Source organism: Acomys russatus, chromosome 12 (assembly GCF_903995435.1).
Source record: "Acomys russatus chromosome 12, mAcoRus1.1, whole genome shotgun sequence".
In the NCBI taxonomy this organism is placed as follows: Eukaryota; Metazoa; Chordata; class Mammalia; order Rodentia; family Muridae; genus Acomys; species Acomys russatus.
The window spans coordinates 53,146,043-53,168,070 of NC_067148.1; the positions used below are offsets into that span (position 1 = coordinate 53,146,043).

Genomic DNA, 22,028 nt, shown 5'->3' on the forward strand with positions numbered 1-22,028 from the left:
GGTTGCTAACCCCACACGACAGACTGGGTGTTGGTCTAACTCTGTTAGTTGGCAGCCATTTAGTCATAGCTGTAGGCTGGTGCAGTGAGAACGCCCGTTATCTTTAAGCCCAGCAGACCGTGGCAGTGGGTCTCAGTGCGTCATAACGTCTTTGTATTTCACTTATCATTAAAACATAACAAAACAAAGGGAACACTAACAATTCTTTTCTTTATTCACAGGAGTGAAACCTCGCTCAGGTTGGGCCATAGATCCTTTTGGACACTCACCCACAATGGCCTATCTTCTAAAACGTGCTGGATTTTCGCACATGCTCATCCAGAGAGTCCACTATTCAGTGAAAAAGCACTTCTCTGCGCAAAAAACTCTGGAATTTTTCTGGAGACAGAATTGGGGTATGTAGAATTTGTTGGTGAGCTCTGATGGTTCCATTTGGCTGAGATGATGGTCTGGGGGTTCTGACCTTGTACCATGTGGGTGTTTTTAGCTACTTTTCTGTTGCTAGGAAGAGACCCCAGGATGACGACAACTTGTACAAGAAAATGTTTGCTGGCTGCAGGCAGTTGGAATTCATGCTCATCATGGTGGGGGCATGGCAGTGGGCATGACACTGGAACAGTAGCTGAGAATTTCCATCTTGAGGTATAACCTCAAAACAGAATGCCAACTAAAACGTCATTGGCCTCTGAAACCTCAAAGCTCATCTCAATGTTAAACCTCCTCCAACACCACCACACCTCCTCCACTAAGGCCACACCTCTTAATCCTTACCCAAAAGTTCCATCAACAAGGACCAAGCATTCAAACATGGGAGCTGCGAGTCCGTTCTCATTGAAGGCAACACAACTCTGGGCGCAGTGGCACAAGTCTATAGTCCCAGCACTCAGGGAGGCAGAGGCAGGTGACCTCTGTGAGTTCAAGGCCAGCCTGCTCTACAAAACAAGTCCAAGACAGCCAAGGCTACACAGGGAAACCCTGTCTCAAAAACCAAAAACTAAAACCCCTAAAACAACAAGCAAACAAAATATATAAAAGAAAGCACACACTGTAGTGTGTGTTACTCACACTATAGGCCGTGAGTATTCGAATGCTCTAAAACAGTTTCTTTTATAGGACAATTATTTCCCATTGTATTTGTGTCAAGTGTCTTATAGGCATTGGTGTCAATTCATGTTTGGAAGATTGTGGAGTTTTTTTTTTTTTTTTTTTTTTATGACTGGCAGAAGCAAATAGATACAAGCATTTAGTACTGTGTCGTCTGCTGCTTTACTTTGGTCTTTACAATGATTAATTAATTAATCCCATGGAATAAATATGGCTTATTAGTGGTTCCAAACCCTCCTAGTGCTGCGACCATTTAATACAGTTCCTCGCATTGTAGTGACCTGCAACTATAACATTAAATTCATTGCTATTTCAGAACTGTAATTTTTTCTACTGCAATCAATCGTAATGTAAATAGTTTTGGAAATAGAGGTTTGTCAAAGGAGCCACGACCCACAGGCTAAGAATTGCTCGTCTAGTAGGAAAAGCACTGTTTTCTCAGAAAGTTGAGCATGCAGCCACGTGTCTCATGCCCAGCTACTGTTCCTTCCTTCTCTCTTGTCTCCGTGTCTTAGAAAGACGTTCTCTTGAAATGACCTGGATCTTGTCTTCCTAGGGAGTCATCAGCTACCTCTGTGTGTGCAGACAAATAAAGACAGAATTAAGGCATGATCTTATAGCAAGCTCTCTGGTCCTCTGCCTCTCACCATCTTTCTAGCCACTCTCCCACAGTATTCCCATAGCCTTAGGTGTAGGAGCATTTTCTAGATTTATCCATAGGGACTGGCCTCTACAACGCTGGCATTTGGTTGGTTGTAGTTTTCTGTACTAATCTCTGTTGGTGGCAGAGACGTTGTCTTAATGAGGGGCGGAGACTAACCTTGCCTGTGTGTGTCAGGACAGAGGTGCTTAGTTTTTTGTTAGGAGCTGTCTTGGTTTAGTAATTGTGGCTTCACTAACAATGGCTAGTTAGCAAGGTTTCCAGTGGGACTTAAGGCCAATTAGAGAGATGTTGGTTGCTGCTAAGGCACACTTGCCATGACCTGACCCCTGGCTATTGTGCCGTGTTGGTCACTGATGCGGTTCGTACACATCACAGCTGGGTGGGATTGCCCTTCGCCTCCCTCCTTTGGACATTGCTTGCATGGCACCTTCTGGTACTATTGAAATCCAGTCCTCAGGGAGAGGTCTTACAGGTCAGTTCCAGTTCCCGGAGCTCTGGGCCTGTGTTTGAAAGTCATGGATCTTCTGCCCTAGGGACTTACCTTCTGCCTCAGCCAAGGCCAGTAGTAATAGGCCATGTGTTTGGGAGGCTCATGGACAGCCCTGGCCAACAACTCAAAAGTGTCCTTTCCCCAGCTGTTACTGAGGTTTTTGTTAGGTGGTCTTTCACTCTTGGAGGTAGGACTGTTAACCCAAATTAGAAATGTTTGTTAAGACAATTATGTGTATTTATACATAGATTACATGTATTACAGGTTTTTTTTTAAAGGTAGGTAATAGTACAATTCCTTATGGCTTTCTCAGAATCCCATATTCTTATTTTACCCACATCCGTCCTTATGTCTTTGCCTCCCTCTCCCAACTAAAGATGCCCCCTTTTCCTATTTCCTCTGTCAGAACACTTGTACCCTACTATTTCCTGTTTGCTTTCTTCCTCCTTCTCTCTTTACTTCCCTCCCACTCCCTAAAGAGTTCCCCTTTTCCACTTCCATGATCAGAACCCTGCTGTTCTCCTTTCTCTTGCTCCCCACCCCCATTCTGGAAGGGGTCCTGTTTTGCTCCTCTGGTGTCTGTAGTTACTCCAGGGTCTGCGCTCACATCTGAGGATTGGGAGCCGGGAGCCTCCAGTCATAGAGAACCTGTGACATTACTCTTGCTGGGTCTTGGTCACCTCACTCAATATGACCTTTTCTAGCTCCGTTTACCTCAGAGTTGATGGTTTGATTTCTCCTAGTCCCCACCATGTACCTGTGCTTCATTTCGTTCGCCACTTGTCAGTTGTAGAATGTTAGGTTGTTTCCACTTTGTAGCTGTTGTGACTAGAGCGGTGGCGGGTGGCGGCGAGCATGGCTGAACAAAGCCCTGAGCCGTACAGCAGGGTGTCGAGTCCTTTGGGCACACGCCAAGGAGACGCATAGCTGGGTCATATGGTCAATTTATTTTCGGCTTTTGGAGGATTCTCCACACTGATTTCCGTAGTGGCTGCACCAGTTTGCAGCCCCACCGACAGGAGTGAGGGTTCCCTTTCCCTGGGACCTCCTCTACAGTTCGCTTTTCAATCTTCTGCTGATCTTTGGCCACCTTGACTGGGTTAAGATCAAATATCAAAGTTGTTTTGATTTGCATTTCCCTAATTTTGTTAGGGGTGATGAACATTTAAAAAGACACTTTTAGGTATTTTCCCCCCATTCTTTTTGAGAACTTTTATTCATGTCCCACATTCATTTTTCTAGTGGGTCACTTACTTGCTTTCTCTCCCCTCTCTCTCCCTCCCCTTTCCTTTCTTCCTTCCTTTCTCTCCACAGTTTACAAAGGATTGACTGTACATCTTCTCTGAATGTCTGGTAGAATTCTACTGTGACTTCAACTGACCTTGGACTTTTTTTTTTTTAAGCCAGAAGGAAGGCTATTTCAGATTTCCTCATGTTAGGGGTATGTTTAGGTTGTTAAAGTCTTGGTTTAATTTTGGCGGTTTCACTAACCATAGAAAAATCATCAATTTCATCTAGGTTTTCCAACTTACTGGAGTACAGGTCTTTAAGATATTCCCAAGTGCCGGGCGTGATGGCGCATGCCTTTAATCCCAGCACTCAGGAGGCAGAGGCAGGCGGATCGCTGTGAGTTCGAGGCCAGCCTGGTCTACAAAGCGAGTCCAGGACAGCCAAGGCTACATAGAGAAACCCTGTCTCAAAAAAGCAAACCAAAAAAAAAAAAAAAAAAAGATATTCGCAAGTAATGTATGGGATTTGTGTCTATTGTAATGTTTCCTTATTCATTTCTACTCTGTTAATTTGAGTCTTTTTTATTTATTTATTTTTTCTTTTGATTAGTTGGGCTACAGGTCTGTCAATTTATCTTCCCCAAAGCAGGTCTTAGATTATTTTCTTGTTTTGTTTTGTTTTGTTCTTTGTTTCTATATAGTAAATTTCTCCTCTGGTTTTCATTGCTTTTATTACTATATTCATTGACTGGATTTGGATTTGGTTTGTTGATATTTTTCCATCTTCATTTAGCTGTGTATTTGTGCTTGTCCTGATTTTTTTTTTTTTTTTTTTTTTTTTTTTTAATATAGGCATTTAGAGCAATGAATTTCCCTTGTGGGCTGCTTTCAATATGTCCCAGAGGTTTTTGTGTTGTGTTTTCATTTTCATTTAGTTCCTGATTTCCCTTTGACCCATTCATTATTCAGTAATTGGCTATTTACTCTCCTTGAATATTTTATTTGTTAGTGACCTGTTTGCTGTCAATTTAAAGTTTTATTTCATTGTGGTCTCAGGATACAAGGAAAGTCTTCTACCCTATTGGATTTGTAAGATTGTGTGTGCTAGCATATGATCTCTGCTAGGAAAACTGCGTGCTGCTGGGTAGGATATATGCTCTTTCATGTTTGTGGGATATTTTCTACATATCTGTTAAGTCCATATGTTGTATGATATCGTTAATACTAATATTTCTCTCTATTTAATTTTTGTCCAGATGACTTGTCTATTGGAGAAAGTGTGGTATTGAAATTAGTTACTATTAGTGGACTGATGTTAATCTATTTTTTAAATCTATTTAAATCTAGTACTGGATATTTTATCAGATTGGGCACCCCAGAGTTTGGTGTTTATTTGTTTAGGATAGTAATGTCTTCTTATTTAACTGTTCCCTTGCCTGGAATGAAGTGTCCCTCTCTATCTCTTCTGATTAACTATAGTTTGATCTCTGTTTTGTGAGATATTAGAATAGCGATGCCTATTTGCTTCCTGGTGCCATTTTATTGGAGTACTTTCATCCATCTTTCTACTCTAAGGTGGTGCCTGTCTTTAAAACTGAGGTGTATTTTTTTGTAGGTAACCGATAGATTTTGTTTTTTAAAGATTTTTATTATATACTTATGTATTTTATGTGTATATCTGCATACCAAAAGAGAGCATTAGATTCTGTTGTAGATGATTATGAGCCACTATACAGGTTCTGGGACTTGAACTCAGGTCCTCCAGATGAGCAGCCAGTGCTTCTAACCACTGAGCTGTCTCTCCAGCCCTAGATTTTGTTTATTGATCCATTCATTGAGTCTGTGTCTTTTGATTGGAGAATTGAGCCCATTAATATTTAAAGTTACTATTGAAATAGATGTGTTAATTGTGGTCATTACGTTTTTGATATTTGTGTTCTCGTCACTGTTTTGTGTTTTAATAATTATGACTTTATATTTCTTTCCACAGATTCTGTTATACTCAGTCTTCTCTTCAGCCTGAATAATGCTTCCTAAATTTTCTTTAGGTTTGGTTACTTGGGTATAGTTTTATTTCTGCTGTTTCTATTGTGGAAATTTGTTTTGTTTTGTATTTTACTTTGTTTTGTTTTGTTTCTTTTTCAATCATGGCAGATAGTTCTGCTAGGTATATTATTTTAGGTTGGCTAACATAGTCTCTTAGGACTTTGTTAGATTTCTCCAAGCTCTTCTTGGCTTTTAAAGTTTTTAATTACAATTAATTGATATTCTAATGTGTTTTCCTTTATATGTGACTTTTGTGGGGTTTTTTTCCCTCTTGCATCTTTCAGTGCACTCTCTTTGTTATGTATACTTAGTGAGTTTTTGTTGTTGACCAAAGAAGAACGCTGGAGGTTATTAGCCACCAGTTTCGGGACTCCTGTCAGCCCGTATCGTGCAGCAGACATCAGTGATCATTGTCTTTGGTGCCACACTACAGGATGTAGTTCATCGACACGTGCAGGGCACAGCACAGAAGCACAGGTTTTGATTAGTTTGAAAAGTTGTCAAAAATGTGGTGAAAGCTGGTTAGGCCTTCTCGCACAGGCTTGAGAATGTGGTGTCCGGAGAGATGTTTTCAAATTAGGTGTAGCTTGTTTGTGTGGTTTGTGCTTAATGAAGCAGTTATTTTCATTGTTAAAAAATTTGCCAGTTGCCTTGTCTTTATTAAGGAAGCAATACCCATTGTAGAAGCTGGAAATCCACACATGAGTAGAAGGAGGGTGCTGGCAGAGTGGAGCATCCTCACAACCTCCCGTCTCCCTGGTGTGTGCTCTGCGCCTGCCTGCTCAGGGCAGTAGTCTCCTGCTGACACTGAGGTCTTAACTAAAGCACAGCCCTCTATCTATGGATAGTGTGCAGTTTCCATAATATTTTGCTTTGCATTGAATTTTGCATTGGAAATTCCCCTTTCCTCTGTTCCCGTTGTGATGGAAAATGCCACTGAGTCATTCCTGGGGACCAGCAGGAGAGACTCCAGGAACTTTGCAGTGTTCCACTTTCTCTGCTGCTGTAGGGGACTTGGCCTCTGTCCAGCGCTGTCCTCCTCCTCCTCCCCTGCCCACCCTTTCTCCTTTGTTCCTTCAGCTCTCTCTCTTATTTCACTTCTCACCGAGCCACCCTGGCGGATGGAGCTGTCACAGTGTGTCCCTAGGAATAGACGTAGCAGAAGCTGGCAGCCCAGGCTGGACAAGGTCATGGCTGTGCACGAGCCAGCTGTAACTCTTACTTTTGCCCAGGTTGTGTCCTCCAGGTCAGCAATTGCTGGTTCACCAGGGGCTTTTCTATTTCAGTTCTAGTAGACAGACGAGGTGAACGAGGGCAAGCTACAGACCTTCCTTCAGCTGTGGCTGTAAAGTGGTTCTGGAGTATAAAAATGACCGCTGATTTAGCACACAGCGTGCATTACCTAGACAAGCAGCGTTTGGATAGTTTCAGAGAGAAACAATTTTGTGAACGGAAATATGTTGACTTTTTGTTTTAGATCTTGGATCTGTCACAGATATTTTGTGCCACATGATGCCCTTCTACAGCTATGACATCCCCCACACCTGTGGACCTGACCCTAAAATATGCTGCCAGTTTGATTTCAAACGGCTTCCTGGAGGCAGATATGGTTGTCCCTGGGGAGTCCCCCCAGAAGCAATATCTCCTGGAAATGTCCAAAGCAGGTATTAAAATACGTATTTTGTAAGACGTCAAGAACACCGTGGCTACTCAGCTGGGTTGATGAAAGGTTGAATAAAGGGTTTTTGGCAGTCAGCATTATCTTCACTGAGGTCTAAGGCGACTTTAAAATGTCAGCACCTCGGCCATACCTTTTCGTGTTACAATTTAATGGCAAGTGAACAATGGTAGATCAATGTACAAAGGCCAGCTTACAATATGCTGCTATTACCATCTCCTTTGCACTCATTATAAAAGCTTTCTACTGTGTTTGATTGATTTCATATACTTCTGTTGATAATAAGACTTTGGTCCCCATTGTACAAATTGGTAAGAAAAGCAACTCAGCTGCAAAACCACATTTGTTGAAATGGAGCGCATGAAGAGTGTAATTATCTCCTACCTTAATAGCAGTTTCAATAATGGGACTCGCACACTTGGATGAATACACATCTTTGCATCTTTCCCATGTTTTTGACTTTCAGAAGACCTTAATTAGATTTATATTTAAATACACTTGAATAAAAATCACAAGGATGGACCACTTCTTTAAAAAAAAAAAAGTGCTACTGAAGGAAACTTCTCATTTCAAGTTACCTATAGTTCTCATTGTGGCTCCTGTAAAGTTTAGTTCCCACACTTACAGTGAGATGTACATAATACCCTGTGCCGTTATGTAGACAGTATATTCTGCTAGGAAAGAATACAGCTTTTAAATAAATTAAGATTTATGTGCTATTATCTGTGTATTTGAAATTTACTTTGAAAAAATGCACAGTTTAGTAAAGTGAGAGTTGTAGGTTCTTTAGTATATTTAGAACTATGTCAGTTACACACACACACACACACACACACACACACACACACACACACACACACACAACTACAGGAATAGAGGCTATGAACCTGAAGCAGAGCAAGAGGGAGCTTCTGTGGGGAAGGTTGAGCAACTCTTCAAATAAATAGAGACGATAGTACATAAATCAGGAAGGCGGTCTGTCTTTGGTTATGAAGGATGCCATAGGTGAACACCTGAGGGTGTTTGCTCTGTCTTCTCTTTGTGTGTAAGCCACACATATAAGCTTTGCTTTATCAGTCATCATCATCATCATCATCAGCATCATCATAAGGAATGTAGTTGGGTGCTCATCTATAGTAAATGTTTTATCTGTTGTATTTTGTTTTTTTATCTCTTTTTCTACCATTTCAACTTATATGTGGTTAATCCCATTGTTCATGTGCATCTGAAACTATAATAATTTAAAGTATTTTTAGAAAATATGAAAAGTTTAAGTAATTGGTAATAAAGATGAAACTATCTTACCAAACACTGCTCACAGAACACTAAGAATTATATATGATATGCAATCGCTATGGTTATATTTTACTCATCAAGCTACTAAATTATTGCTAAAATTTTGTATTTGCAAAGCAGTTTCAGAGACTATAAATTTCACAAAGCCCATATGAGAATCTAAGTTTAATTAAATGTTATTTTTCATAAAATACCTCTTATTGATGCACTCTCATAGGTTTTATGTTGGGAATTGGAATTTACTTTTGGATAATCATTGGAGTGAAAATTGGAAAACTAGGCAAAAACCCATTCTTGCCATTTAACCCCTAGTTTCATATGCTTTGGCTTTCTGCACACCAAGTGACTCTGGCTTCATCTGCTCATTTAATTCCATTCTGTGAGCCTATTTTCTCACTGGTGCCCCAACACAACACCCCCCAAAAAGAGAATGTCAGATGCGAAGTAGCAAAGCTGCTGACTCCAGCATGTCCTGTTTGGCGGGGCCTTGGGGGTCATGGCCCCAGAGGGTAGAAACCCGAATAGCTAATTCAACTGCCAAGCGTGAGCTGTGAGTGAAAGGGCAGTGTGACAGCGACCAGCCTGTCGTTGGCAGGTGTGCACTCAGTGGGTGTGAATATATAAAATTCTACAAAATGTTACGGAGTATGATTTATAGCTTCTAATCTTTTTTCAAATGTTGCTTTCTTTTACATTTTACCAGACTGTTAGAATTTTTGATTGGTAGAAAGTGGACTCTTAAAGTAGAACAAAGTTCAGTACTGATGTAGAGTTGAGGAACCTTAAGTGTTCTTACATGAGATTATTTGAAAGCATGTGCTGTCTGGTGTCTAACTGCCGTGGCGAGGAAGGAGATTCTAGGATGGTGCTGGTATTTCAGTTGGCTGGCCTTTCTCACAGGATAATCCATTGGGAAGCTATGTCGTTTCCCCACAATAAGAATTCATGGCCATGAAGATAGACTGTAAGAGATGGCGGAAAGCCTGCCTTATAAATCTCATTAATTTTAAAAAATTGGTATTTTTTCCATATGATACACTTTTGAATCTGCAAGCTGCCTTTTCACTGAGCTGCTGTGCCGGCTTTACCCTGATGCGACTTCTCACAGTTCCCTCCCCCGTTTCTTTCCCAGGGCCCAGATGCTGCTGGACCAATACCGTAAGAAGTCAAAACTTTTCCGTACTAAAGTTCTTCTGGCTCCACTAGGAGACGATTTTCGGTTCAATGAGTACACAGAATGGGATCTGCAGTACAGGAACTATGAGCAGCTCTTTAACTACATGAATTCCCAACCCCATCTTAAAGTGAAGGTAACGTTGAGCTCCGCCCTTAAGTGAGCTCCCAGCACAGTATCCAGTGTCCCCGGAACCTGCCACTCTCTCACATAGATAGAAAGTTACCATCGCCCACTGGTCCCTTCTGAGAGCCACCCTTCCTTCCTGGGTGAGGACATTTAGTGCGCAGGGATTACAGAAGCAACATGTTTATGTGATTTTTTTTTTTTAATTCTTTTTAATGTGCACCCACTATGCCATGGCTCTCTCTTGGGGCATGTCCGCTTTGCTTACAGCACGGAAGGTTGCTGTTTCCTCCTGGCCGTCGCACCCTTGTGATTTACCGGCCTGATGGAATGTTGGCGAATGTGCATGCTACGAGTTTTACAGATGTCTTATGTTCAGAGAACACACTTGCAGTTTTGGTGAAGGTTTCCTTTTCTAGCTTCTCACATTCCTAGGAGACCCACACCCTTACTAAAGCAACAGCGCCCCTAACTGCATTCTCAGTATTTGTGCCTACACCCACGGATAAGTGTGGTCCTCACCCTCATCACGGAGATTTCTCCACAGTTTTTTTTTTACTACACTGTGTGTTGTCCAGTGTCTCTGGTATCCACTTAGTATCTATAGCCTATTTAACATTTCTTCTATTATTTGGTGTTTAGCTTGTTTTCAGTTTCTTTCTACTGTAAATAAAACTGCTTGAACATATCGGGCAGGCTTTGGCTACTGTGTGAATCCGTGTGGCCGTGGCACGGGGCCTTTGTCGTCTGGTGTGTGCATACTCACCCATCTGTAACACGAGGGACTCTGGTGCTTCCGCTGCTGTTTCGTAGGGAGTGGCTTGCTCCACAGCCTCAAGCAGATTTTTTTTTTTTCAGCAGAACTATTGTTTTTTTGTATTTTTATTCTTTTAAAAATCATTTATTTGTATTTTATGTGTATGGGTATTGCGTGTATGTCAGTGTACTACATGAATGAACAACTCAAGAAGGCAAGAAGAGGGTATCAGATTCCTTGGCACTGGAGTTAGGGAAGGGTGTAAACTCTGTGGGTGCTGGGAACTGAACCCAAGTCTTCCGGAAGAGCATCCAGTGCTCTTAACCACGGAGTCACCTCTCCACAGCTCATCTCCAGTGTCTATCCTTCCGATAGAAGTGCTAGGCTTTTCGTCTGTGTAGCAGATTCTAAGAGAAACATCTTGAATATGGGGAGGATTTCTGATGTCTTAGGGTCTCTTATCTCTGTCTTTCTGGCTTTGTGAGGCAACTATACCACCCGGTGGGAGGGCATAGTGAGGGATGCTGCCCCTCATGGTGGCAGGGCATAGTGAGGGATGCTGCCCTTCATGGTGGGAGGGCATAGTGAGGGATGCTGCCCTTCATGGTGGGAGGGCATAGTGAGGGATGCTGTCCTTCATGGTGGGAGGGCATAGTGAGGGATGCTGCCCCTCATGGTGAGAGGGCATAGTGAGGGATGCTGCCCTTCATGACAGCCAAAGAACAGAAAAAGGAAAGCACCAGGCTTGCAGTTCTGCTTTGAAGAGCACACCCAGTGAGCTGCTTCCTCTACATATGTCCCGCCTCCTAAAGAGTCCATCACCTCCTACTATGCCATCAAAGAAGAACTCAGTGTTCACACATGAGCCTTTGGGGTCTGCAGAACCAAACCATGCTAATAGACATGGTGGTTCATTTTCTGTTACCCTGGGAATAAATAAGTCAGTTGCTGTTGTGTTCTCGTTTCATTTAGTGTATGTTAATTGTATTCCATAACAGGCTTCTCTGTGTTTCCATGCATATAGGTCAGGTATTGTGTTCATGTTATCTGTATTCATCCCTGGTTTTCCTCATAAGAGTCTCTTTCCCTGATAATCTCCTTTCCAGTTGCTTCTTCTTTTCCTTTAGAGAGAAAACATTATATTTGTTTTACTGGCTTTCTGAGTCAGAATTATTTCATTTATCAGGATGGTCTCCAGGTTCACCCATTTTACTGTATCCAGTATGATGATGGTGGTGGTTTTTCCTCTTTCTCCTCCTCCTTCATGGCTGAGTACTAGTCCGTGGTGTGTATGCGCCACATACTCTTTCCATTCACCCACTGATAAATGTCTGGGCAGAATCTGTACCTCGTTATTGTGAATGGTACTGCAACAAGCCTGGACACACACTGGGTCCACATGCATGTCTGGAATAGAGTACAGTGTGTGCTGTGAGGCTGGGACAAATACACGTCTGCTTGAGCTTACACGGGGCCAGAGTTATTTATAGTTCCATATATGTCTAGGCAAGCTTTTAAATTTCTACAACAAAACAAAACAAAAACAACCCTCAAAACTTTGATCTCTTGTTAGAATTATATAGCCTATGCAGTTCTGGATGCTCACAGCTAACCTTTGGGCATTGTGAATTTGACATATTCTCCGTACAATAATGTCTTGGCCTTATGTCCAGGAGCCTTGTAATAGAGTGGTTAACTTGAGTTGTGTGGGAGCTTTTAGCAGCTTGCTATGGGGTTTTTCACAATCCCTATATCAGATTGAGAACTCCTGCTATTTCTTAGTTTTTCTGTTTTATTTTTATTTTTTTTAAACTTTGTTATATGACTAGGTGCTGCATTGTGTCAATTGTCCTTTTTGTCGTTGTCATCTGCTCGGTCTTCCTGCCTCATCTAGTGACTTAGACACGTCCTCCGTGTGGAGTGCGGTGGGTACACAGGCCTCCCCGTATGTTACACTCTTCCCGTATTTCCTTCCTCCTGTCTTACCCTGCCCCTTCTTCGCGCTTCGGCTGCTCTTTGGCACCGGCCTTGCAATTCTTGTCCCTCTTAAAGCTTCCTTCTGCTCAGTTTAGAGGAAGTCCATCCACTGTCTGACTGGCCTGTTGTTCTGGAAGCTGCGCCATCCTTTCTCATAGGAATAAGGTCTGGCGAGGTATGACGTATGAGATGCCTTGTGGCTAAAAAATGTTTCCAGGTTTCTGGAGCATTTTGCACTTTTCACATTTTTACTACTGTCCTGTCTACACTCATCTGAACTACTTTTTCCTTGAATCCTTCAACCCTTTGAGCCCTTGTGCAGTTTTGGGTGTATAGGCTTATAGTTCTGAATAGTTCTTTAAACTACTTAGGTAAGCAAGTTTTCTCTTAGTTAAATTCAGACCTTGGTGTAAGTCAAAGAAAAGGGTTCCTGACATCCTCCACTCCCCACTATTCACTCATTAGCCTAACCTTTGTGCTCAGGTCAACTTGGAAACTCTTCCTAAATATTGATTTTTTTTCCCCTTTCTGCATAAGAACTAATTATTTTAAGATATAAATGGAAAATTGAAACATGGCTCCCTTAAACTGTATTTCCTAGATTCAGTTTGGAACATTGTCGGATTACTTCGATGCATTGGAGAAAGTGGTGGCAGCTGAGAAGAGTGCCCAGTCCCTGTTCCCCGTCCTGAGTGGAGATTTCTTCACCTACGCTGACAGAGACGATCATTATTGGAGTGGCTACTTCACATCCAGACCTTTCTACAAACGGATGGATAGAATCATGGAGTCGCGCCTAAGGTAGTAGACTTTGAGGTAGTTCCATTCGTTTATCCTTTTATGTCACCATAGCACCCTAAGAGAGTTCCGCACGTGTCCTTTATGTGATGCTGTGTATTTAATGTAATTACAAAGTTTTAATGCAGTCAGAATATGTCTCTATAGTGTAATCAATTTGTCACACTTTTTGTTGTTGTTCTGAGGGAAAAGCAATATATTGAATTGTATTTTCTTCAGTTTGTATCCGTGTTTTCTAATTTTCGGGTGATGTTCCTGCCCTAGGTTGATATTAGGGGGCGATCCCGTGTGTACATGCAGGCAGGTAACCCAGCAGGCAAACGGTTACTGCTGTGGGCTCTAAGTGCACACTCTAAAGTGAGTGGATGTTCTTGTGGGAGAACTTCAGAGGCTCCATCTCAATTCTGATTCACTTTAAGTACTTTTTTATAGATGTTCTTAGAAGAACAAAGTTTGAAAGAGGTGAGAACTCACAGAGCAAGCAGATGATTGGTTGAATAAGGAAATGACTTCTGTAGAGATGTCAGCTGAAAGTGTTAGAGCATCAGACAGCAAGATCCAGTGCAGTTTCAGTCACTGGCAGACAGCTTTGATTTCCATGATGTAAGTGGGCACTGCTACACTTGAACACTGGAAATGTGGCCAGTGTGGCTGAGAACTGGAGTGTACACTTCATCCACATGTCTCTAGCCACATATGGTCCCATTAGGAAACACGTTAAGAAACAGGTTGCTAAGAAACCAAGTCAGATATTCTGTGAAGTGAACTACCCTGAGATGCCTGAGTCTTTCCCTTCACCTAGGACCCAGTAGAGAAATTTATTTTCATTTTGTTAGTTTTTACTTTATGCATATGTGTGTTTTGCTGTACATGGGTACCACATATGTGCCTGATGCCTACAGAAGCCAGAAAGAAGTCCCAGATCCTCTGGACCTGGAGTTGCAGACGGTTATAAACTGCCCTGTGGGAGCTGGGCCTGGGAAGCAAACCCAGGCCCTCTTGGAAGAGAAGCTACTTCTCTGCACCACCACCGAGCCCTCTTCCCAGCCCCTCCAAGATGAGTTTTGATGTTAAAATCAAGTTAAGAGCTTGCCCATTCTGTTTCATGTGTTAATGTCTTGTGAATAGTTCTTAGAAAGACATTTTAAAAAAATCATTCATTTCTTTAAGATACTATCTCAGGTATGAGAGGAGACTAGTTATATTTTAATGTATTTCTCTCTCTTTTTTTTTTTTTTTTTCTGGTTTTTCAAGATGGGTTTCTCTTTGTAGCCTTGGCCGTCCTACACTCACTTTGTAGACCAGGCTGGCCTTGAACTCACATTGATCCGCCTGCCTCTGCCTCCCGAGTGCTGGGATTACAAGCATGTGCCACTACATCCGGCTGTAATATATTTTTTATACTTATTACATTTATACTATTATAAAATAGTTTTCATATACTAAAGAGATGAGCATAAAGTGATGTCTACCATTGTAGATTTTTATGATAAATAGTGTAAAGATTTATACCAAAGGATTAGTGAGTCTTAAGTGTTAATTAGTTTCAAATGGCAAAGAGTTGTGAATATCTTAATTTATGAAATATATTCAAGGCACAGTGGTTATAACTAGGAATGTATTTTTAAATCATACTTGATGGCATGATGAAGTAAAGAGTATATAATAGGTTTGAATTTCTGAGTGTAAAAACAAACTTATTGCCCGATAGTACTATTGCATTCTCATTTTTAAAGTGCGGGTACAAATAGAAAGGTATAAAGAAGAAAATCTGATAGTTTGATATAGTGTGGTAGTAACTGTCTAACATGTCTGAGGTCAGTCCTTAGTTCACTTCCTAACACACACACACACACACACACACACACGCACACGCACACGCACACGCACACACACACACACACACACACACACACGAACATTCATTTCAAAACCTTCCATGAATATTTTGAGATATCCCTATAATGTAGTGGTTCTCAGCTTGTGGGTTGCAACCCCCACAGGGGCCGCATGACAGACATCCTGCACATCAGATATTTATAGTGCAATTCATAGCAGTTGCAAAATTACAGTTATGAAGTAGCAACGAAACAATTCTGTGGTTGGGAGCCATCCCAGCATGAGGAACTGTTTTAGAGGGTCACAGCGTTGGGATGTCTGAGGACCACTGCTATAGTGTGTTTCCTGTTTACTGAAGCAGTTATGTTTGCCCCGGATGTACATGGCAATACATATGATTTATTTAACTCTGACTTGCTCAATCCCCTGGCATGAGTCTGGAAAAGAAAGTTGAAGTGGGGGTTATTTCTTATCTTTTTCTTATTTCTACAATTTAGAGCACTCATGAGTTTTTATGAAAAAACACTTCTAATATCTTCTTTTCTTCTTTTTTCCTGAGTGTCGATACATTTTTAAGACACCTATATCCATTTTCTCTAGCATGTGTGTGACACAGAACCTCCTTAGGCCTTTTAGTACATGTTTGTTTTTGAAAACATTTTGGAGGAAACCAGTTTTGAAGCGTGTCTTCTGACGATCATAAGCTTGACATTCTAATCTTTAAAGCATATGAAGAAGCTGGCACCCAGAGGCCGAGACAGGAGTTAGAAGCTAACCTGGGCTCATAGACTAGAGTGCTCAGTCCCCACTTGGCAGGAAGGAGTAGGAGGTGTGTCCCTGGAGGAGGCCTGTCTTGGGCGTGGGCTTTGAGGTTTCAAAGGCTGGCACCAGGCTCAGCCTCTCGCTCTGCCTGCTTTCATCTTTCTTACTATGTGACAAACAGGCGAACCTGTCTTCCTGCCAGCAGGCTCTGACTTCTTTCCAGGATGCTGAAACCAGCAGTATCACTGTGTTCACAGTGGGCTCTGGTGACTAAAAACATAAATACGCTAGATAGGTGCGATGTTGGTTTTATAGAAACTTTTATCATTTGTATCTTCTATATAAAGAATTTGCGTTGATATTGTATATTGCTCTTTTTTAAAACATTTGAAAATCATCAATGGGCTGGGTATGGTAGTGCATGTGGGGGCAGTGATGGGGTGGACAGAGGCAGCCTGTCTCAAACAATCACAACAACAACAACAACAGTATCAGTGATTGTAAGTTAAAATATTCGTTTCAGGAAATACATTAATGACTCTTTCATGCCCTTAGGGCTGCTGAAACCCTTTACTATTTGGCCTTGAAACAAGCTCAGAAATACAAGATAACCAAGTTTCTTTCATCACCACATTACACAACCCTGACGGAAGCCAGGAGGAACTTAGGACTGTTTCAACATCACGATGCCATCACAGGGACTGCTAAGGACTGGGTGGTTGTGGATTACGGTACCAGGTAATGTAACTATAGAAACGTAAAATCTTTTTAACATTGTGTGTATATGTGTGTGTGTGTGTGTGTGTGTGTGTGTGTGATGCTGCCGCCAGTGTATAACAGATCATACACATAGTGCTGTTTGTTCTATATATATTGCTATAGTCAAACATTGCTATTTTTCAAGAACTCCCGTGGAAGCACCGTAGTAGCCTCTGCTTCCAACATCAGTCCTTGTCTCCAGATGTTAAGGACCGTCTTCCAGCCAATTCTGCTCTCTCCCAAGCACAGTGTGGCGGGCCAGGCTGTCTTCTTGATCAAGAACTTGACCATTTAATCCATCACATAGAACCTGGGGAGATAAAGGAGTGCCGTTCCACTGTACAGCCTCTCAGTCTTGTCTTCTTTCATACCCAGTTGCTGTTGGATGCTTGACATATTTTTACAGGGACACCGATGGGAAAGCATAAGATCAGAGGATAACAAGAGGCCTGGCATAAGTCAGTGGTGGTGTGTGTGGGGGGGGCTGGAGAGGGGGGATGAAAGCAGTTGGAAGTGGGAATGGTGGCTGGGGCTTTGAGATAAAGGGATCTTCCTCATGGAGAATCTCTCAGACAACTGAGGAAGCAGGTACCCGGCTATTTCCAAAACAACTTGTTAGATTACAGAACTAGAAGCTGTGAGCACTGTGTGGCTTGTAGAGGCTGTGGTCTTCGTATCCAGTGCTTCCTAGTAACGGAGAAGCTGACCCTCCATGGCTGAAATCTCAGTCGTGACGTCAGATCGGATAACCAGGCACCAGGCTCTGTCTACTCAGGTCAGGCTTCGCATCGCACCAGGAGCTTTACCTCTTGTCTCTTGTTTCATCTACATTTTCTTGTCATTTCACTGCTGTGTAGGAGTGTTGGGGGTGGTGGTGGTGGAGATCCAGTGGTAGAGACTTTGTATACTGTGCAGGTGACCTGATAGTTTGATCCTCTATGCTAAAAAGTATGCGTTAAAGATGCTATTATCTTCTTATTTTAAAATTATCAGGCACGTGATATGATATTCTTATACATTTAAAACTTGAACTGTTTTATAACTACTTCTGTAGTGAAAAGTGTGCAGCACATATCAAATCAATACGAAACAACTGCCTTTCAGCTGATTTAGTCGCTGTACGAAGCGCTGAAGTTTTTAGTTATGATATTTTAACTAGTTGTCAGGAAACAAAAAGGAAACGTATTGCTAAAGCCTCACTATTGATTGCAGTCCTTCAAAAAGTATATTTAAAGTATTGTCTTGAATATCTTCTCAGTTTTTCCTGAATGTATTCTGCACGGAGGTCAAACTGTCCTTACTGACAGTCTAACTGTTCCTCTTACAGAAAGCAGTTTGAAAGTCGCGTCAGAGTCTGCTAGTCCTGACTCTCGCCTCCGACTAATTGAGAATTTCTAAATAAGTCTTGAACACACAGGGCAGTGGGGAAGGAGCTCTCCTGCTCTCCTTACTCTATCTGGCCACCACAGCAAATGTTCCTGACCACAGGACACTGAGTTTTCATCCACTTTCTGTCTCATGACCTTTGTAGGCCAGTCACTGGGTACCCAGTGTGGTATCTGATGCTTCTAGCTCAACAAACCAGGCCTGTGCAAAACTGCGCCTTCGAGGTGGTGGAAAGACATAGTAATTTTCAAATTGTACTTGACATTTGTAAATTTATTCTGCCAGTGCTTCACACTTCAACAGAAAAGTCGTAAACAATTATCAAGTCATTAGCACAGACACTTTTAAGAAAGAAATTTCAAAACACATGCTAGAGAATTAGAGACAAAGAGGCAGCTTGTATGGGTGCTTTCTTACACTCTGCTGCTGACTGCTCTTCATTCAGATGTTGGCAGGCGTGTCCCTTTGAACAATTGCATGACGGAGGGATTGAAGGCTGCTAAGAGCAGCTCCAAGCAGGATTAATCTTGCCCTGTTTGTTTTCATGTCATATTTAAAAGTCTGGAGATCACCCAGTTGGTATGTCAACTCAACTCTGCAGTGCTGGAGGGAATCCAGGCCCTTCCAGCTTCTTCTCTCTCTCTCTCTCTCTCTCTCTCTCTCTCTCTCTCTCTCTCTCTCTCTCTCTCTCTCTCTCTCTCTCTCTCTCTCTCTCTCTCTCTCTCTCTCTCTCTCTCTCTCTCTCGGACTGAGGCTCAGAGCTGTGCTCTCAACAGTAGCCTAAAGGGTTCTCCCTGACACCTCCCTCCTCCCCTCCCTCCTCCACTCCCCCCTCCCCCCCCCCCCCCTCCCCCTTCCATCCTCACCTCCACCTCCTTCTCTGTCTCTGGTTTTTTTGAGACAGGGCTTCTCTTTGTAGCCCTGAATGTTCTAGATAGAACTCCTTAAACAGTCTGTGTAGACCAGGCTGTTTAAGATGGAGGAAGAGACTGCTTCATGGCATATTTGAGGGTTAATTTTATGACATGAAAAAGAATGAAGCAGCCTGGGACGCTATGTTTCGCTTCACACACTATAGGTGGGTGGAGGGGGGAAGAAGTCGGCGGCGTAAAGATTAAGGTTTTCTCAGTTACCCTCATCTTGTAATTACAAGTAGTAAAGAGAGCCTAATGGAAAGTGAGTCTGAGGGTCCGAATGGACAAATGAAAGTGTTGACTGACACACGTGGTGCCCGTGGTTTGAATAGCAGGCCGTAAATGGGAAGCCATGGTTCCTGAGTGCTCCATCTCTGAACCGGGTTCTGTAGTAAGTTGAGGAGGCCATGTTAGAGTGTTCGGGGCACTGTGGGTCTCACATTGACAAGAGGTTTAAACACCTGCAGTTTCGTTCTGCTACGTGTCTACTGAACATATTTACTGTGCTTCATTTGACTCTGTTTTAAACAAAGCAGCCTTATATATCCCGAGGAGCTGTTGGGGAGCACTCTTGTTCAGTGCTCGTCAGGACACTGCACATGCGTGGCATAGACGCACGCGTCAACCAGGGCCTTTCACGCGCTTTAGTTAGGGCTGTTTAACACGCTGTGACCCGTGAACGGCGTAGGCTGATGTAAAGCATGGCTTTTATTCTACTGGTCCAGCTGGCTGATGTAGCCATGCAGATACCAGGAACAAGCTTGGGTCGAAGGAAGCATCTGCTTAACTAAGCTACCTCAGGCATCTGGTGTTGAGCCTGTTGAGAATGCTTATTGCACGTGAACATGCTGAGAAATTTATCTGGATAATAATATGGACTACAGCACATGAGATTTTGCTATTAATGTTAAAGATCACTATGTAATAACATTGATCCTGTATACTTACGGTTTTACATTCTGCAAAAAGAAGGGTTGGGTTTTTTTCCCCTTTCTAATTCACTTGGAGACTTTTGTTTGTTTTGAGGCAGAGCTTCTGCAGTTCAGGCTTGGCCTCAGCATGCATGTTTTCCTGGCTGGTATCGCGTTTATGGTGATCTGACTGAGTTAGCTGCACACTCTGCATGCGGAGGTCGTCCAGCTGCTTTTCTATAGAATTTTGCTGCTGTTGTTACATGCCAGCAGAAGTGCTTAGCACATAGATACTAGGCTGCTTCCAGGGTTAGAGAAAATGTTGGTCAATTCTATAAGCATAATAGGTTGTTCTGACCAAAGATTGCATGGTTGACGAAGTTTATTTGCAGATTTCTACACATGTGTTTGCTTAAGGGTGCTTGGTCCGTAAAGCCATACACAAGCACAGGCTTGGAAAGTTGTAGAGACCTTTACCTCAAGTCCTTTCGTACTGTGGCTTGCCTTGGCTGTTATCTTACCAGCGACCTACTGAGACTTATACACCACAACTGGGAATCAGTGGATTCCTAGGTCTGCTTTTTTTCCTTGGGTATAAAATAAGACAAGCATAGTTATTAACATCAGCGCTCAGGAAAAGCCACAAGGATGAAGACTGGTCCATCATCCGGATCAGGGAAAAGTTTTTTTCTATGTGATTGTCTTGAAGAGAATGTGAAACATCCAATCAGATATCAGTGTTCCTTCTTGCGGGGATGGCTTACATACAGGCTGGATAATCTTGCTAACAAAGAGTTAACAGCATATTTTACTCTTGCGGTTCTATCAGCAGCACTCAGGTTGTTCCCTGGGGTGAAGAAGTAGATCATTGCTTTGGAGCCATTGGGGTGGTCATTGTAGACATTCGTACTTGGCATGGTGTTTGTAAGAACTGTGAGCGCTTTCGATAAGTTAGTTCGAGGGCATTTTATTTTAACTGAGCTCTTCTTGGTGGGCTCCGATGATCCAGTATTTTCCCTTAGTGCTTAGCTCTAGAGGAAAATAAAGAGCTAGCTCCTTATGGAACCTTCATGTATTCCACTTTGTAAATATAAGGTGGTGGTTTGGCCACTGTTTTTTTAATTAATTTATTCATATTACATCTGAATTGTTATTGTTATCTACTGTTTTAAAAATGAAAAAATATGCAGTATTTGAGTTCTCAAACTAATACAATTTTGCTTTGCAGACTCTTTCAGTCGTTGAATTCTCTGGAGAAGGTAATTGGTGATTCTGCGTTTCTTCTCGTTCTGAAGGACAAGAAGACGTTCCAGTCTCATCCCTCTGACACTTTCTTGGAGATGGTTAGTTGATCCCTTCTGCCACAGTAGAAACCACGCGGCTCTTTTGTTCTTTGATTAGAAAAGGAACGCGAAGCCCCATTAAGAGAACATTAAAGCAGAATAATTGTTTTTCTACATTATTTTAAAATTTTTATCAGTTTATATAAATTACCTGCATATTCAACCATCTCTTTTCCATAAGTGTGTTTCCATTTGGTTTCTGTATGTATAATTGATTCTGCCCAAATCTCAGTGTGAAAAATGTCCTAGTGAACTTATTTCTAAGCACATAAATGAGATGGATTTTTTTTTTTTTTTTTTTTTTTTTTTTTTTTTTTTTTTTTTTTTTAAGGACGCTGTGTGGTAAAGCCACTGGGCACTGTGGTTAGGTGCTCTGCTTGGCTTGAATTAGAAACTTCTTGATATTTGATTGTTTTTATCTGCTTTTGCTAAAACTGATTTTAATGGCCCTTTTGGTGTCAGGATAAGTCCACTGAGCTCTGTGGGCAGCCTGAGGCATGTGCAGTGATGGAGCAAAGTTTAATTAGGACAGTGGTCCTCAACCTTCCCGATGCGGTGACCCTTAATACAGTCCCCCATGCTGTGGTGACCCCTAACCATGAAATTGTTTTCGTTGCTACTTCATAACTATAATTTGGCTACTGTTATGAATTGTAATATAAATATCTGTATTTTCTGATGGTCTTAAGCAACTTCTGTGAAAGGGGTCACGATCCTCAAGTTGAGAACCACTGCATTAGGCCGCTAGCCACTGTCAGAACGGGATGTGGGGGCC

General features: G+C 42.1%; 1 protein-coding gene across 1 annotated transcript in view; it reads left to right on the top strand.

Moving 5' to 3' along the window:
- The window catches only part of Man2a1 (mannosidase alpha class 2A member 1), a 160,755-nt gene that overhangs the window by 55,867 nt on the left and 82,860 nt on the right, over positions 1–22,028 (top strand). The window contains exons 6-11 of the mRNA XM_051154436.1: positions 222–395; positions 7,011–7,197; positions 9,640–9,817; positions 13,143–13,342; positions 16,496–16,678; positions 21,139–21,253. Coding sequence (XP_051010393.1) covers positions 222–395; positions 7,011–7,197; positions 9,640–9,817; positions 13,143–13,342; positions 16,496–16,678; positions 21,139–21,253 — 1,037 coding nt within the window. The remainder of the gene's footprint in view (positions 1–221; positions 396–7,010; positions 7,198–9,639; positions 9,818–13,142; positions 13,343–16,495; positions 16,679–21,138; positions 21,254–22,028) is intronic.